The sequence below is a fragment of the Eriocheir sinensis genome, chromosome 14 (genome assembly GCF_024679095.1).
Source record: "Eriocheir sinensis breed Jianghai 21 chromosome 14, ASM2467909v1, whole genome shotgun sequence".
Lineage (NCBI taxonomy): Eukaryota > Metazoa > Arthropoda > Malacostraca > Decapoda > Varunidae > Eriocheir > Eriocheir sinensis.
In genome coordinates, this window is record NC_066522.1 from 2,215,978 (window position 1) to 2,232,705 (window position 16,728).

The 16,728-nt window shown below is 43.0% G+C and overlaps 1 protein-coding gene across 4 annotated transcripts in view; it reads right to left on the reverse strand.

The window, feature by feature from the left end:
- Positions 1-518: 518 nt before the first annotated feature.
- LOC126998331 (mediator of RNA polymerase II transcription subunit 23-like) overlaps positions 519-16,728 on the reverse strand; it is a 96,949-nt gene continuing 80,739 nt past the window's right edge. For all 4 annotated transcript variants that reach the window (XM_050859824.1, XM_050859826.1, XM_050859823.1 and 1 more), the window contains exons 24-29: positions 13,916-14,075; positions 13,551-13,671; positions 8,779-8,945; positions 3,601-3,754; positions 3,314-3,496; positions 519-1,346 (exon numbers count right to left, since the gene is read on the reverse strand). In XM_050859824.1, the coding sequence (XP_050715781.1) occupies positions 966-1,346; positions 3,314-3,496; positions 3,601-3,754; positions 8,779-8,945; positions 13,551-13,671; positions 13,916-14,075 (1,166 nt within the window). In that variant the 3' untranslated portion in view covers positions 519-965. The remainder of the gene's footprint in view (positions 1,347-3,313; positions 3,497-3,600; positions 3,755-8,778; positions 8,946-13,550; positions 13,672-13,915; positions 14,076-16,728) is intronic.

Consider the following 16,728-nt stretch of genomic DNA (forward strand, 5'->3'; position numbering starts at 1 on the left):
GGAGAGAACAGAGTAGAGGCTGCTGACAGTAGCCTCAGAAACCTGTATTTCGGTGAGGAAGAGAAGGTGAGGTTTAGAGGAGAGATGGTGTTCCACAGAATGAAAATTAGAACGAAGACTGCGAATGTTGCAGAAATTGCTAGCATACATTATCCACGAAATCGAACATGCCGTGTGGCTACAGGTTACCGTTGTGCGATAATGCACGCTTCAGAGTCGGGTGAACTGACTATAGGACCTTGCAGGCCCAATCTAAATCTCCGAGTGATCTCAGAGCAAGTTGGAGCTCCAGAGGTGTTGTGTGCATGTCCCAGCCACTTCACCAATCCAACCCAGGCAGGTGGGGCTCCTTGTCATGGCAGGCAATCAACCTAAGCCCTCGGCCAAAACCTGGGGCTGCCTACAGGAAGAGCATCCAAGCCTGAAAAGTCACATTCCAAATAAGATGAACAACAAAGTTTTCATCAACCCAATCAACCCCATATGGGAAAATGAGGATGCTGAATGAAGAAGGTATAAATACTTTTGATATTTATTGTAGTTTTCTGTATCTACATGATTTTGTTCTGTACTACTTATAAATTACATATGTCATGTTTGAAGTAAGAAACAGCTTCTTTGTCAAATTTATTTATCCACTTTCAGTTATCAAGCTTATATCTACTAGGCATTAAATAATTTTATTATTTTCAGAGCCTCACTCATCATTAAGGCCATTACTACTGAACCTGTGGATAATTACTTACTTTGATCTAATAGTGTTGCTATAAAAATATAAAAGCAATATTAGTAAATTAGAAGAAAAGTTCTTTGTCTAATGGAAGGTAGTCATGTATTTTACAAACTGGAAATTGGAACCTCTTCTCACAGTACTTGTACTATCCAATTATATACTTATCTCATTATAATTGCTATACAGTTGTTGAGGACAACAAAAAAACTGTTGTTCAAGTCCTAAATTTTTTTTATGATGTGCTGACAGGGGATGTGTCTTGCAGGAGGGAAGCCAGGCTGGAAGCAGCCCCAAGGGAGCTCACTCCTAATCCAGATGAAGTTGCACCTCCAGTCACAGAAGATGATTGACTCACACCACTCAAGGCAACATTAGACCCAAGGCTACCCAGTGCCCCCATGCCAGTTGCAGAAGGCCCAAGGACTGGGGCTGCTGCTCCTGTTCCACCAGCCTGCACCACTGTATTTGGAGTAAGAGTTGAAGTGGAACTGCTGTTGCTGTTGCTGTTGCTAGCAGTGGTGGTGATGCTACTGTTATTACTGCTGCTATTATTGACTGATGCATTGTTGTTGGTGCCTGGGTTGTTACTGTTGTTGGCGTTGTTTGCATTGTTCTGTTGGGATAAATTATAAATATATAAGTCATCAGGTAAATTTACTAGACGCAAGTTTTTAAATACGCTTTCACCAAAGGAGTCTGTTAGAGGCAACTCAGCCAACATGAAGCAGTATACCCATTAACTTGTTGCTATCTATCACTCAACCAAATATTTATCCTACTACAATGGAAAACAGATGAATTTCCCCCCTCCCTTATTTTATAGCAAGGAAGGCAGCTCAATGGCAAAAATCAAAAACCAACAAAAAGCCTGGTAAATGCTGCTCTGGCAAATGAGGTCAATTCTGGGTGGAGAGGTGTCTTCATACTCTCCTCTTGAACAAGTTCAAGTTGTAGGCAAGAGGAAATATAGATGAAGGAAGGCTGTTCCAGAGTTTACCAGCAGAAGGGATAAAAGAATGAAGGAGCTGGTTAAGTCCTGCATAAGGGATCTGGTTAGACTAGGGATGAGCAATAGTAGAAAGTCATGAGCAGCAGGGCCACAACAGTGGGGGAAGCATGCAGTTAGCAAGTTCAGAAGAGCAGTCTGCATGAAAGTATTGATAGAAGATAGAAAGATATGCAACACTGTGGCAGAATTTAAGAGGTAGAACACTGCTAGTTAGAGAGGTGAGTTGATAAGATGAAGAGTCTTTGACTCCACTCTATCTAGCAGAGCTGTGTGTGTGTGGATTTGCCACACACATGCGATGCATACTCCATACTTCTGTTCCACTCATCAATTATCCTATCTGTGAATCAGTTCCTACTTTTCTTTTAAGATTAAATATTATATGATTTTTATGATTACACAGTTTTTAGGTTTGCACCTGTTACTAAAGGGCAGAAGTTAAATTCCCTCATCTATCACATTCTGAATTCTAATTAAACATAACCCTTTTGACAGACAGTATCTACCATTTTCTCATCCCTCCATCTAGCTTTCAGTCATCTTTTAAATTTCTAATAAATTCAGTACAGTAAAAGTTAGGTTTTCCACATCTACGTTATTCAAAATTTGACATTATCTACATATCGACCCTCCAAGCTCCAAGCCAAGTTTTACTGTATCTTCCTCGTCTGATTCCGCGCCCAAGTGTCTACAGCCAGCAACCTTGACTCCTCATAAGCCTTCTCTTGCTCCCAAAAGAGCTCTCTATGATCACAATTGGGAGAGAGCTAAAGGTGACTATTTCAAGCTTCAAAAGTGGTGTTAGTAGTGAATACAGTGACAGCAACAGCATTGAACTCCAATCCTGTACTATCAGGAAGGCTGAGCCCCGTTATTGTGCAACCTTGCTTTGGTGGTGGTGATGGTGGAAGTGATATTGAGACCAATGAGAATGCATCCCACCACCCTTCAGGGTTAAGAATATAAGGATAATGAAGAGGGTTTGTGGCTGGGTTGAGCATAGGGAATGGGAGGTCCACTAGCTACACTGTACCTCCCACAACCTACACAGCATTCCGAACACAGGCCTGCTGCAAGCTAAAAGTTACTGCAATTCATCATGTTACAACGGAAATACCACATGATGTAGAGACTTCGGGTTTGTGGCAGTTTGAAGAGGAAGGATGGATGAAGGGAATGCTCATAAATATAAAGCTATTTATTGGCTTAGGCAGAGCTGTGAAATTGACAATGGAAAGTGAGCAATTTTGGGAAAATGTCAGAACATTGCTGTATGGGGAGAACCAGTTTCATGTTACATCCCTGCCCTTTAGGGATTAATGGGCTGAGGCCAACCTCCTGTCTCCCCCTTCAAGAAAGCCTATGGCCCTAAGGAACCAGTTAAAAAAATCAAGCAAAATGACATCACTACACATACTTGCCTGAACCAAAACGAGCTGGGGCCAACTGCCACGCCCCACCAAGAAAGCTTACCGGTGCCATAGGTGAAACTTAAAAGAAACACCATATGACCCATATGAATAGAAGGGGGCAACTGAATACAATATGCAATGTATTAATCAAAGACACACCTCAATAGAATCAAGATTCAGATGTGTGATGAAGCGCAGCCGCCTCTGCAGTGCTGGCCTCAGACCCCGAATGATGCCTTCTACATCCGTCTTGATAGAGTCCCCAGTAAACATATACTTGATGTGGTAGAGCACATCACAAATGGGATCCATGTACTTCAGCTCTGTCACACTGCGGTCAACCTGGCAAGGCAAAATATATTATGACACAGGCCAATGAAAAAACAAAAAAATTTACATGCTTACAACCCTTGCCCTCATGTACATGAAACTCATTAATCACCAACCTTTGCCACAGCTTCATAAAGTTCAATGGTGACATCAAACACCTTGCGTGCCAGCTCACTGTTGAAGCGCTGAAGGAAAGGCCCCACCAGATGACATACCACCACTAACTGCTCCTCAGTTGTTAGTATTGGCCTTATCCTTTCCCTCATTAATCTGAAGTATACAAAAATTCTCATCACTATCTTAACCCACTTTCCCACCTTTAACGATAAGTAGCTTAACTACAAGTGGGTACCATATGTCAGAGGGTTCATTACTTCACTCACCTGCCGCCTCACCCCTGATGTTCCCTCCGAGCAAGCCCCCACGCAGTTACCCTTCCAATTCTAGTTAACTTATGTGGGCATCCCTTTGGTCTCCTCCACTCAAAGTTGTTTTATACATCAACTAATAAAGATAACTAACGTCTAGAAAGTGTGCCACGTGCCCATATAGCTGGAGTTGGTGTTCACAAGCTAAATGGGTAATATGCCTTGATTTAGTTTCATGAAATAGTCATCAGGTCAATATTAACCCTTGCAAGAAATCCCATGAATAAAATATATGCATGTGACGCTCCACTGACTAATACGAAAATGTGCAAATTTTACACACACATCACTATGTGAGTTACTCTGCCTCAAACTTAGTTTCTTGGAAGATGAGATGCTTGACACGCAGGCCACCCTCTGTCAGCAGTGGCATTACTCTGCAGGTTGTACACTCCCTTGCTCGCTCCCAGCCTTTGTCAGCTCCCGACAAGGATCTGGCACTTGAGGAGTTATGGAATGCGGCCTGCGACGACCCATCCTACATCAAGCCCCTGGACAGTGTACGGATCGGGTTCCCTCGCGACCGCTTTGACCTCCATAATGCCATCTGCCCATACTGGAAGATCCGGGAGGACCTCTACACAGATGGGGACCTCGTCCTGTATGGTGCCTGTGTGGTAGTCCCTGCAGCCCTTCATGTCCTGACCTGCCTACATGGTAGCCATCGTGGGGCGGAGGCCACCAAGCGCCATGCTTGGCAGGCCGTGTATTGGCCCGGCATAGACACGGACACCCTGTCAGCCGTGCCAGGTTATGCTGCCTAGCCAGCAGCAGAAGCCCTTGTTGTGTGAAATCAACCCCACCAGGCCCTTCGAGTCAGTGTCGGCTGACTTCTTCAATGCGACTGGGAAACACTTCCTAGTCATCGTCGACTGACTCTCTGGATGGCCTGTGGTGGTCACCTGTGGCTCGAACACGACGTCTGCTGCTACCATCTACCACTTCCAGCATCTCTTCCATGACTTGGGTGTCCCTGTGCATCTGTGGACAGACGGAGGTCCCCAGTTCACCAGCAGGGAGCTCGCGGAAGGAGTCCGTCACAACATGTCAACGACTGAAGGCAGTCAAACACCTCGTCCTGAAGGTGGCCTCGTCTGGCAACACTGATTGTGAGGCGTTTGACAAAAGCCTCCTGGAGCTGTGTAACATACCAAACTCCACAGGCTGCTCCCCAACCCAGGTCCTGTATGGCCATCCTTTCCATTCCTGTGTCCCTGCACATGCCAAAGCCTTCGTGAAGGAGTGGCAGGCCAGGGCCGAGAGCTGTAACTGACGTGCCACCACACGTGCCTGAAATGCCGAGGCCTGGTATGATACCCGTGCCTGCCCTCTTCAACCGCTGAAGATAGGTGCTCTCATATGCATCCAGGACCCACCCACGCACCATTGGACAAGGTGGGCACTGTGATGGGTGCCAGCTGGTCCAAGGACTACCACGTCTGGATGCCGAGTGGTCGCATCTTGTGAAGGAACCGCCGCTTCCTTCGGCTGGTTCCGCCCCCTGCGGTCAAACCCCCAGCCGTGGACGAGTCTCCTTCCTCCCCGCCCGTACCCGCCTCACCTCGCTGTGCCTTGTTGCTCAGAGCGGCTCAGAGCCAAGGCATCTGCTCAAGACCAGGACTATGAGGGGAGGGAGATGTGGGTAATGCTAGATCGGGATTTAGGCACAGTTAATCCTGTAGTGGGCACTGTTAATTCTATAGTGTCAGCAGTTTGTCCCTCAGTGCCTCCCAGGACCTCTCAGGCTAGTTCATGCCCATCCTGTATCGCGACTGCACATACACATTCGTGTCCAGTTACTTTTCATGGAATATACAGACTTTAGTTTATTCAGTGTTTGTCTATCCCATCATTGTAAGTACAGATAACAACCTGAACAACAAAGTTTTCTATTTTCCAAGACATTTGTTAATATAATCCAGGAGACTGTGTAGTGGGGGAAAATTTTTATTTGACAAACTTGAGGGTCCATAAGTGGGGCATTATCAGTGTAAGCCCAGTCAAATTTAAAACTTTCAAAGATGAGGCTGGGTACGGGGATGGTCGATTTGGTCCTTAATTCATTGAGGGAGGTTGGGGTAGGTGGACTGAGGTAAGGGAGAGACAAATGAAGTCTTCCAATCAGAGGGGCCTTGAAGAGAGGCACTGATAATGGAGAATGGCTTAGAAAGCTTTAGGGAGAATTCCTTGTAAAGTCTAAGTTATTGGCTGTGGTAGAATGTTTGACCAGTAGGTGCTGAAAACATTAGGCAATTTTAAAGATGGGAGGGGCTGGTAGAAAGGCAGGGATATGCATAGCTGGGCATTATCGCGATACTTTATCGCTGATAACAAAATCGGGTTATCGGCCATCCGCTACTTATTTAAATATATATCGGTATCTTCGTTACTTTTGTAACCAAACTAGCGATAATCGCTACTTTTTTCCGCCTCTCTGAAAAAAAAACACGTTGTCTCCTCCCTACTGTGCATGCGTGGCCCGGGCGCCCGGTGTTGTATGAAAAAACTTCGGGGCATGAAATATCTTCGGTGAAAAGATTTCATACTTAGATCATCAACATTAAAATACTAGGTTATTTTTATGTTAGACTCAAAAATCAATATATCAAAGAGAAAAATCATTTAACTTTGCCCAAAAAATGATTATTCACTGCCTCAAATTTGATATTCCATATTCGTTTGTGAGCATGCCGTGGTATTGAAGGCACCCGGTGTTGTGTTATTTGGTGTCCCATCGTCAAAAGCTGCCGCTTTTGTTTACAAACACTGGTCTCTCGTGAACTGCGCATGTTCAGACCAGTAAGCGTAGCCCTGTACAGTCTCACAAAGCTTTTTAACACATTAAGAGTTGCTGGAAGGCTGAATCAGACATACACTACCACCATCCTCGCTGTTTCTAGAACGACACTCTGTACATATAAATACAACTCGTACAGAGTGTCGTTCTAGAAACAGCGGGGATTGTGGTAGTGGTAGTGTATGTCTGATTCAGCCTTCCAGCAACTCTTAATTACGGTTAAAAAGCTTTGTGAGACTCAACGCTTGCTGGTCTGAGTATGCACCATTCACGAGAGACCAGTGTTTGTAAACAAAAGCGGCAGGTTTTGATGGCGGGGACGCCAAATAACACAACACAGGTTCAGGCGTTTCTAGTATTACCGTCCATAGGTACATGTCAACGTGTGGTTTTCAGGTTTTGTAAGTTTTCTAAAATACAGATAATGAAAATTTGAATTCATCTATGTTTTTTATTTGAAATATCAATATTGTATCGTTTTCGCCTATCGGACTTATCGCTAGCTATTTTTTTAAAATTTTATTTATTTATTTTATTTTTTTTCGACTTTCCAGGTGGGTGCGCATCTTTCCGTGGGGCCCTGATGTCGGCCCAAGACTTCTTCCAGAGCCTGATGGTCGGCCCAGCCTGCTCTGGCACAGGCGTAGTGTTTATAGTGGCGCCATCTTGCACTGAAAAAATGTGGGTCCAGTACGCTACCATTTCGGCCACCACCGCCGGGTATCGGTTATCAGTTATCGCCTATATTTGTGTCTCCAGTTAACGAATATCGGTTATCGCCGATAAGGTTTTCCATTATCAGTCATCGGTTATCGGGAATAAGGTTTTCTGTTATCGTGCCCAGCTATGGGGATATGGGTGTGGGTGTCAAATGGTGGCATCGTTTGACAGATGCTGGCCGAGTGGTTGTTTAAAGCAAGAGTGGCCTCTTCATCACTTATGTGTAAAATACAAGGAGGAAGTAGTATTTGTTTGGGCCAGCGAGGTCCTTAACCCCTGAAGGACCAGAGGCAGCTATAGCCACTTTACTGGGTGAGGACCGGAGGCGGTTATAACAGCCAAGGTATTTTTACGCCAAATTTAGATGCTTTTTGCTAATTTTTGTAATTCACTCATTGGGAACTCTGCCCGAGTTAGTTCGGCTACTCTCACCATGGCCACAAGCAGTGACACTGACTCCGACGAGTCCAGTTTCTTGCCAGCACCCTCCCACCCCTGGACCTCGACGGCACACGTATTACCCGCCCGCTAACCACACACGATAGGGGCTGTATTGTGTGGAGGGAGCTTATATTATGGTCTAGCTTGCGTAAATAGAGTTTGGGGCACCCGTTTTCATTACAACCTAACCATGCCAAGCAGCCAAAACGGATGCATGGAAGGTAGGTGTCTGTTCCCGCCAAAATTCTCTCCTCTTCAACTTGCTGTCTCTCCATAACCACAGCATGTAGACACTTCTGGATGGCATCATTAGATAGATGAAGACTTAATAGTGAATAGAAAGTCTTTCATTTGTTCGGCCATTGTAAGGTAAGAGTAAGGAGTGTGTGAATACAGGCTATTTTCGGTGTTTAACGCTGAAGGGCCGGTCCTAGAAGCACCAAGATTACCACTTCTGCCAGTCATGGAGGGGTTAATTTTGTTGTACCAATAACCAATGAAGTTCAGGTGTTATATTTTTGTTAGGTAATACAATTTTTTAGCTGCTTTTACTCCTTTAATCAGTTTGTTTCTAAGTGATCTGCATTTGTCATTGTCATAAAACTTAAGGCTTTGATCCTCTGCTGCATTAGATTTTGATGCATAAGGTGATCTAAAGTGAACCTGCAGACTTCTGCAAGGAGTGGTGGTTGGCTTCCACGACTGTCTGCAACATTTTCTTGGGACTTATATTTGACCTAACAATATCAACATATTCAATAATATATAATTATCTTTTAACAACTTTGGTTTGCAAGCGATGGAGGCATAAGATATTATAAGACAGTTTGCTTCATCTCCCAACTTCAAGAGGGAGAAAAGTATGACAGGTTAAAGTATTAAATATTATTTAAAGATAAGCAACTTACTGGGGTATACGACCAACTTGACCAAAGGAAGCATGGTGCCAAAAGGAATGAACAAGTGCCAGTGTGAGGGCAGCATTCATGTCACAAAAGGATGAGCGCAGCTGCTCCAGATTCAGCATAGTGAAAGGGTTCAGAGTGCTGCTCCCAGATGATGCAAGACTGGGTGACTGTAAGGAAAAACAGTGTTAATCAATTATCCTCACACAAAAGATACTATCGTACTCAAAACTAAAAATTATCCAATATTGTTTAAATAAGTAAAACCTACAAAAATGAATGTAAAGATATACTATAAGTAAAAAAGTATCTATTTTAAAGTGTTTATGTACTAAAAATAAAATCATTACATTTTTTCATTTTTTTCATTAAAAAAAAAAACTTGATGCACTGTGAATAAGATATTTATAAGAAAAACAATGGAACAAGGATAACATTTACGGGTAAAAAAAGTCCAGAATATGAACTATGGTAGTGTACTGTACTTCTCTATTTGTATTTTTCACAAGACTTGAGTCAAGCTCATATCTTTTATTTGATCATACTTTATTATATAACTCGATCACTTTCTTATATAACTCCTTAAGTTAACATATTGTTTTGATGCACAATTTAATTTGGTAAATCATTCCAGTCATCAATTATTCTCTCTCTCTCTCTCTCTCTCTCTCTCTCTCTCTCTCTCTCTCTCTCTCTCTCTCTCTCTCTCTCTGCTCTCTCTCTCTCTCTCTTCTCTCTCTCTCTCTCTCTCTCTCTCTCTCTCTCTCTCTCTCTCTCTCTCTCTCTCTCTCTCTCTCTCTCTCTCTCTCTCTCTCTCTCTCTCTCTCTCTCTCTCTCTCTCTCATGTTAGCTATTTATTATTTGAAATTGTATACATTTAATAAGGCTAAACAGCACTATGAATGTGTTACTTTTTAGAACAATAGCAATGAATTGTATAAGTTTCATAACATGCGACATTGTTACTTTCCAACGTTGTCATCGATTAAGGACACCATGTCACTTCCTCCCTCCCCTCCACGCATGATGACAGCTACCCTGATAGCTGTCCTTACTCCGAAGGCTAGGTTTGGCAGTGCTGCAGCCACGGAACTCCCCAAGTAAGCCCTGCCCAATTGGACTTCTTAGCTAAGTCTGACTATGGTAGCTCATCTTGTAGCTGTCATCTGTATCTTTTTTATCTTTACTTTAGGCTAGGAGCCTATCTTGTAGTTATCCTCTGTATATTTATCTTTTCTTCAGGCTAGGAGCCCATCTTGTAGCCTTCCTCTGTATCTTTATCTTTCTTTAGGCTAGGACCTTATCTTGTAAATGTCCTTGGTATCTTTAGTGATCACTTCTATAATTCTTTTAAACATGGATTCCAAACTACCTCTGTATATTCTAGTACTGGCCTTATGAATGTTATAATTATCTTCCATACTATCTCTTTATCTTTGTATGCAAATGCCATGCTATTCTCATGTTTGCTAGAAGGGACTGCAAACTCCATGCCATATCATTAACACAATCTTCTGGTGTCAATTTGTTGCTTATGATGACACCCATAGTCTTTTCTTTTTCTCTTTCCAGAAGGACATTTTTCCTAGTTCAAAGTTCACAACTAGTTTCACCAAAGTTGTAGCGTGGGAATGGAAGAAGCTTCCACCTTCAGTGGTCCAATGCAACACGACTGGCTCATTTTAAAACAAGCTCAACTGACACTGTCTTCAACTTAATATTTACTAAAGCAGAATTACAAAGACTTGGTGGCAGTTGATTTAAGGGGAGCGCCTGGGATTGATGTTTTAAGGAATATTTTTTGAATCCACGAAATATGTTTTTCTCACTCAACATGTCGGGATACCATGAAATAACAGGTAGTGAAGTTTATTTTTTCTAGAATTTAAAGAACAGCATCCCTTTAAGACATTTAAATGTCTTAAAGGGTCTTAATTTAAATCTCGGGAGGCGGTGGCTGGGTGGTTAGCGTACAGGCCCTGCATTTACCGCATTCTGGACGACGCGGGTTCAAATCCACCGCTATCACATGGGATTTTTCAGTCACCGCCGAGTGGCCTAAGACTACCCACATGCTGTCCAAGTGAATCAAGAATGAGCTCCGGGGGTCAGCATGAGCCAAGAATAGATGGTGCCACCATAAAGACTTGTCTGCATCACGATCAGCTCAGGCCGACCATCAGGCCCCTGAAGAACGCCTACATACAAAATGTAGATCTATGAAGAAAGTTTCCATGGTATTTTTTTCAAGACGATAAACTATAAACTAAAACCTGTGAAACAAATCAAAACCTTTTTGCTTTGTTTAAGTCTGCCCTACCCTTTCACACAAATTTCATGAGTCACAAAATCTCATAGATTAACAACAGCAAATAACATACTAATGTTTCAAATCCATAGGATGTAGGGTGAGGTGGACACAACCCTTACTACTAGTGGGAAAATATTCATTAAAAAGCTGTATTTGCCCTAACAGGCAAAACAAAGAGTGCATAATACTTCTCAGGAAATGGGCTTCCTCTATGAGTATCTGTTGAGCTTCCCCAGAGAATATTTTACCTCCATAGGGAGATTTTTTTTTTTTTTTTTTCAATTGCTGTACGGCTTGTGACCAGGGCTCATACACGAGGTGTTTACGGCCTGTACAATTTTATAAATAAATTTCTTAAAAATCAGGTTTTGAACCAAGACTCAAACCCAAATGCCTAAAGTAATTCTTAGGCTGTGGGCTTCCTTTGAGGTATCGGTTTAGATTGTTTGGACTTCCAATTCTGCAAGTGATGACTGTTTTAACTCGTAATTTTTAGGTGGTTTTCTATGCTCGTCAAATGAAACCAGGCTTTACTATAACATTTTGCATCCGCTAGCTGTACAACTCGTGAACTACCCACATGTTTGTTTACAGGATTCCCACGAACACAAAAACTCGGAACAATATCTTTCCATGCAAATATCTTTTCAATATGATCATATTTGCCATGGAAACCTTCACCAGCAAAGTCAAGACATATTCATAATCACCATACATTATACTATGAGGCGAGAAAATTGCATCAGATAACTCGAAAATTAAAAAACTCGCCTAGCATTTTCAGGCATGAGGCTTGCGGCACAAGATGGCTGCGTCAGCTGACTGCGCCAGACATCTTAAGATGACACATGTTCCAAAGTGAATATTTATATTTCCTGCGATGCCAAAGTATATTCCAATGAACCTCGTGTGGCAACATCATCCCTCTTTCGCACCATGTAGTCACCATCGTCATATTAGTTGCTCTTTAGCAGCCATGGAGAGTAGAATTATGTCATCTACTGATGCCAACCAGTCTCATATAGCTCCTGCGGTCGTGACCGAGGGGGAGGCATGGGAGGGGGTAAAAAGAAAGTATTGGTAAAGAGAAAGATTGTAGTAGACAAATTTGAAAGAGACAGTGATTCAGATTGCATTCAACCATCAGATTCAGCTGGTCTAAGGAAGCATGGCAAGCGTGAGCATGCTTCTGGCCCTCAAGGTCACAGACACCCTGCCTCTCCAACAGTGCGGAAAGTTACTAGCTAGCCTAGTCACTCACTGACACCATCATCACTGTCTGATGATTCAGAGTGGCAGAAAGATGAGGAAAATGACAGTGGGGGTATAAGAGAAGACTCAGCTAATGAACTGAGTGAGGGAGGGGTGTCAGCTGGGATGGGAGAGGAGAGGGAGGCAGAGGGAGAACAGGAGCCTCAGAGACGTGAGACAACGCGTACTCCATTCGTCTGGTCTGATGGATCAGATTTTGTGCCAGACATTCATAACTTTGACAAGAATATTGCTGGTGTGACTAATGACTGGCCTCTTGATAATGACGCGCAAGAGGTTGATTATCGAAATTGACAAAGTGATGTTTCCTGTGATATATTTTGTTTGTTGTAACTGGAATGAATAATTAGTGGCAAGAGAATGTTCAGACGTGACTGTGCCGTGTGTCATCTTCCCTCTGCCACCGTCCTATCTACCCCGTCACTACCAGCGCTCCCAAGGTCGCCTCACATCCACAACCTTTATCCCGCCATCATTGCCACATTAGGTGAATTTTTTTTTTTTTTTTAACTATTTGGTGCTCAACATGTCTCTCTTGGGTGTTGTAATACTAAAAATTGTTTTCCAGCAGGTTATTGTTTTGCCATTTATTGCACACCCAGGAGCTATTCCCGAATCTTAATTGCGCAGTTTATGGATTAATTAAGGACAGACCACCGGTGGTGGGCACCGCTAACCGAAAAGTTAGCTTCGCTAACTGGTAATCCATTAAGTAAAAAATTAGCTTCGCTTAAGCTAAACTGATAAAAACTGATAAAGAAATTAGTGGAGGCTAACGTTAACATGATATTTTGAGCCTTGGTGATTAGCCCTTAGATGGCAGCAGTACTTGAAGAGTAGCTCCCCCCAAAATGAATCGTCTATAATAGTCACTGCCAATCATAGGAACGTAGGATAAATATAGTTACGCCTCATAATGGGTGTTTTAACTATCGTCTATATATAGATTCTACCGCAATCTGGAGGTGTTCTTAACTTCTGCCATACAAAACTAGCTGACTGAATTTTGGACCGTCTATATATAGTTCCACTGCCGTCTAAGGGTTAAGGGTTAAATATTGGATGTCATAACAGGATTTTTCTATAAAAAGACAGTTATAAACAAAAAAAAAATCTGCAGCTTCATCATTGAATAGACTTCTCTGTTTTGGGAGGAAATTTAAAATGGGAATAAGATTTTAAGTTAACCCACCTGCAGCAAATCAATGATGCGGTCATGGATGACATTCCAGTATGGCTCTGGGAGCCAGGTGAGAATGAGGCCTATAGCATTCACCCATTCTTCTATTTCTCCAGGAGGGATGTCACAGTAGCTGAAAAAATGCACATACATATTTCAGGATACTCTGGTGAATCAATTTTCATCATTCCATATATGACTGGTAAATTGAGGGAACAGATTGTCAACCAAATGGCATGGAAAAATGTAAGGCATGGTACATGAGAATAATGGATAGAGTGAGAATACATTAACAGACTACTGGTTACTTATAAATAGCTGCAGAAAACTATGGAATACACCATTCTATTTATCATAGTATAATTGTCTCTCCTTACCCTTTGAGTAAGACATTCAGCAGCATGTTTGCCACTATGGTAGGGTTACTGGGTAGGGCCATCAACTCCACACAGCTCACATGCAATGCATGAGCACCACTGTTGGCAAACTCATTGAAGCGCCACTCAATTGATGGAAATATTGGCTTGCCTTGCATAGCTGTTGTTAGAGTTAAGGAAAAATACACACTAACTGTGCTCAAACAATACATTGTGATGGAATAGCAAATTTTTTTCTTTTCAATACCTAGACCTGAAATGTTAAATCTAATAATAATAATAATATATATATATATATATATATATATATATATATATATATATATATATATATATATATATATATATATATATATATATATATATATATATATATATATATATATATACTATACATACAGGTACGTACCTTTAAATTTATGAATATTGTGTTCCTGGCGAGTTTGTGTATTGTAAACAATTTTCCCATACCATAGAGTAATGCGAGTTACACACCAACCCTGGTACCCTGCACCTTATTGAAGAGAATCAGAATCATAGTTAAATCTGTGTGTGTGTATAATTTACCCATGGCCTGATCACAAGCTGGACTCGTCATCGCCAGCAAGTACCATCCCAATCGGAGCAACGCTCATTAGCTGAGCTCTTGGTATTACTAGGACCTTCACACACCACACCCCCTATCCCCCTTGCTCATTGGGGGACAGTAACTGCTCCTCATCAGTGGAAAAATCCTAGCCTGAGCGGAGTTTGAACCTTCATCTGCTAGGAAATGAAGCCTGGCAGTGCAGAGCTTTACCCCAGAGGTACCGCAGAGGTGTAAGCATAGCGCAGCGGTGTGTCTTACCTTTTGAAAAAAATATTACTAATAACAACCTTGAGGCATTGTGGCATTGGCCACCCCTACCCCATAGGCAATTTCACGTGGAAAACTGTAGCGTCGATCGCCACCATTGGTAACGATCAAAACAAACAGTGACTGTGAAAGCGGCCCTTATTTACTTCACAGTGTGCACTTATACACTTCACCCTGAACTTAGGTGTTTTTCTGTTCTTTTCTTTCCCTGATTTTGGTTTTCTATGCCCTTTTGCTATTTTCCACTGTTACTTTTCACTGTCGCTGCCATGCATTACAGGTCAAAAGAAGAAGAAGAGGAAAACAACATCGGGAGATTTACAAAAAAGTTTTTTGGACTGTGGTTCCCCAGCACGGGGTGTTCTCTTATCTTGTTAATCAAGTAGTAAACAAAGCAGCTCTGCCAGTCCATTTTACGAGTCTCTTGGTGGGGCATATTCCACTGCTCCTCAGCCACTGCCGTCGTCTGTTTACATGCAGCCGTTCGGTACCCACGTACCCACGCTCGTACTTACAACCGTTTTCCATTCATACGGACAACCAACAACTCGCTTCCGGTTGGGCATACAGGCAACAATGGTTGCCCATAGCCCCAATGGTCGGACACCGCCTTTTAAGGCAGCACGCATGACGCCGACAGTAGGTAAACGTGACCCGTACATGTCAAAGCACCGCGAAAGTCGTGGCAGTAATGCGCGAAAGTCATGATGGTAAGAATTTAGGACTAAATGCTAAACTCGAGGATCGCGAAACTCGGATAGCGCGATCCACGAGTTTCGCGGTTAGTCCTAAATTCTTACCATCTCAACTTTCGTGCATTATCACCCCGAGTTTCGCGCTCCTTTGACATGTACAGGTCACGTCTATTTACCATTGGCATCACACACGTTACCTTTAAAGGTGGTATCACACTGGACGTTTTGCTCCAAACATTGTGGCTATGGCAAGAGAGAGAGAGAGAGGGAGAATGAGTCATTTTGAAGCTGCAGTTGGAGTGTGCTGCCTTACAATTGGCTGACAGTTCTGAAAACACGCTTGTGATTCGCTGGGAGTCTGATGACGTCATCGGCGATGCTCACCCTATCAGCAGCTTCACTGCCTTGAGGCAGTGTCACAATGGCCATTTTCGTTCAGCCGTTGGAGCTACGGGCAACACCCGTACGCCCAACCGGGAGTAATTCATGGTTATCCGTAAGCTAGTGTCACATAGGGCTTTTTTCTTCCCACCGAGTTGGCGCCAGCTAGGGCAACCGGCAACTCCAACTTTTCCGGGTGTGCGTCACACACGGCCAATGTCGGTTGCCCGTATCCACATCCACAACGTAAACAAAGCACTTGCCCTGTAGCCTATCAACTTGGCGTCGTCTTCTAAAGCAAGGGCTGTCGCGGCTTGTGCTGCCATTACCCAACTTATGGACTTGTTGCTGCAGTTAAAAGGAAGAAAGTAACAGTTGTGGGTGTGGCATGCCTGTGTTTCCTCCATGCCAGTTCTCATTGTCACCACTGCGCGTGCGCTGCTAACCCACCCATCTTGACTAAGCCATTGGGTAGGTTTGGTTTGTATGAACCACTCACCAAATAAGTTCTAACACACTCTAGGAAATGGCAAAGCCATTTTGTTTGTGAGAAACATCTGCCATGGTTCATGATGAGTCTGATGTGTGTGTGTGTGTGTGTGTGTTGTTATTACTCGATCCACGTGTTTATGTGGTCGGAGTCTAGATGGGTGGGTTGGCCGCTCAAGCACAGTGGTGACAATAAGAACTGGCACGGAGGAACCACAGACACGCCACACCCACAACAGCTTCTTCCTTCCATTTAACTGCAGCAACAAGTCCATAACTTGGGTGATGACAGCACAAGCCGCAAGAGCCCTTACTTTAGCAGACGACACCATGTCGATATAGGGCAAGTGCTTTGTTTACGTTGTGGATGTGGATACGGGCAACTGACCTTG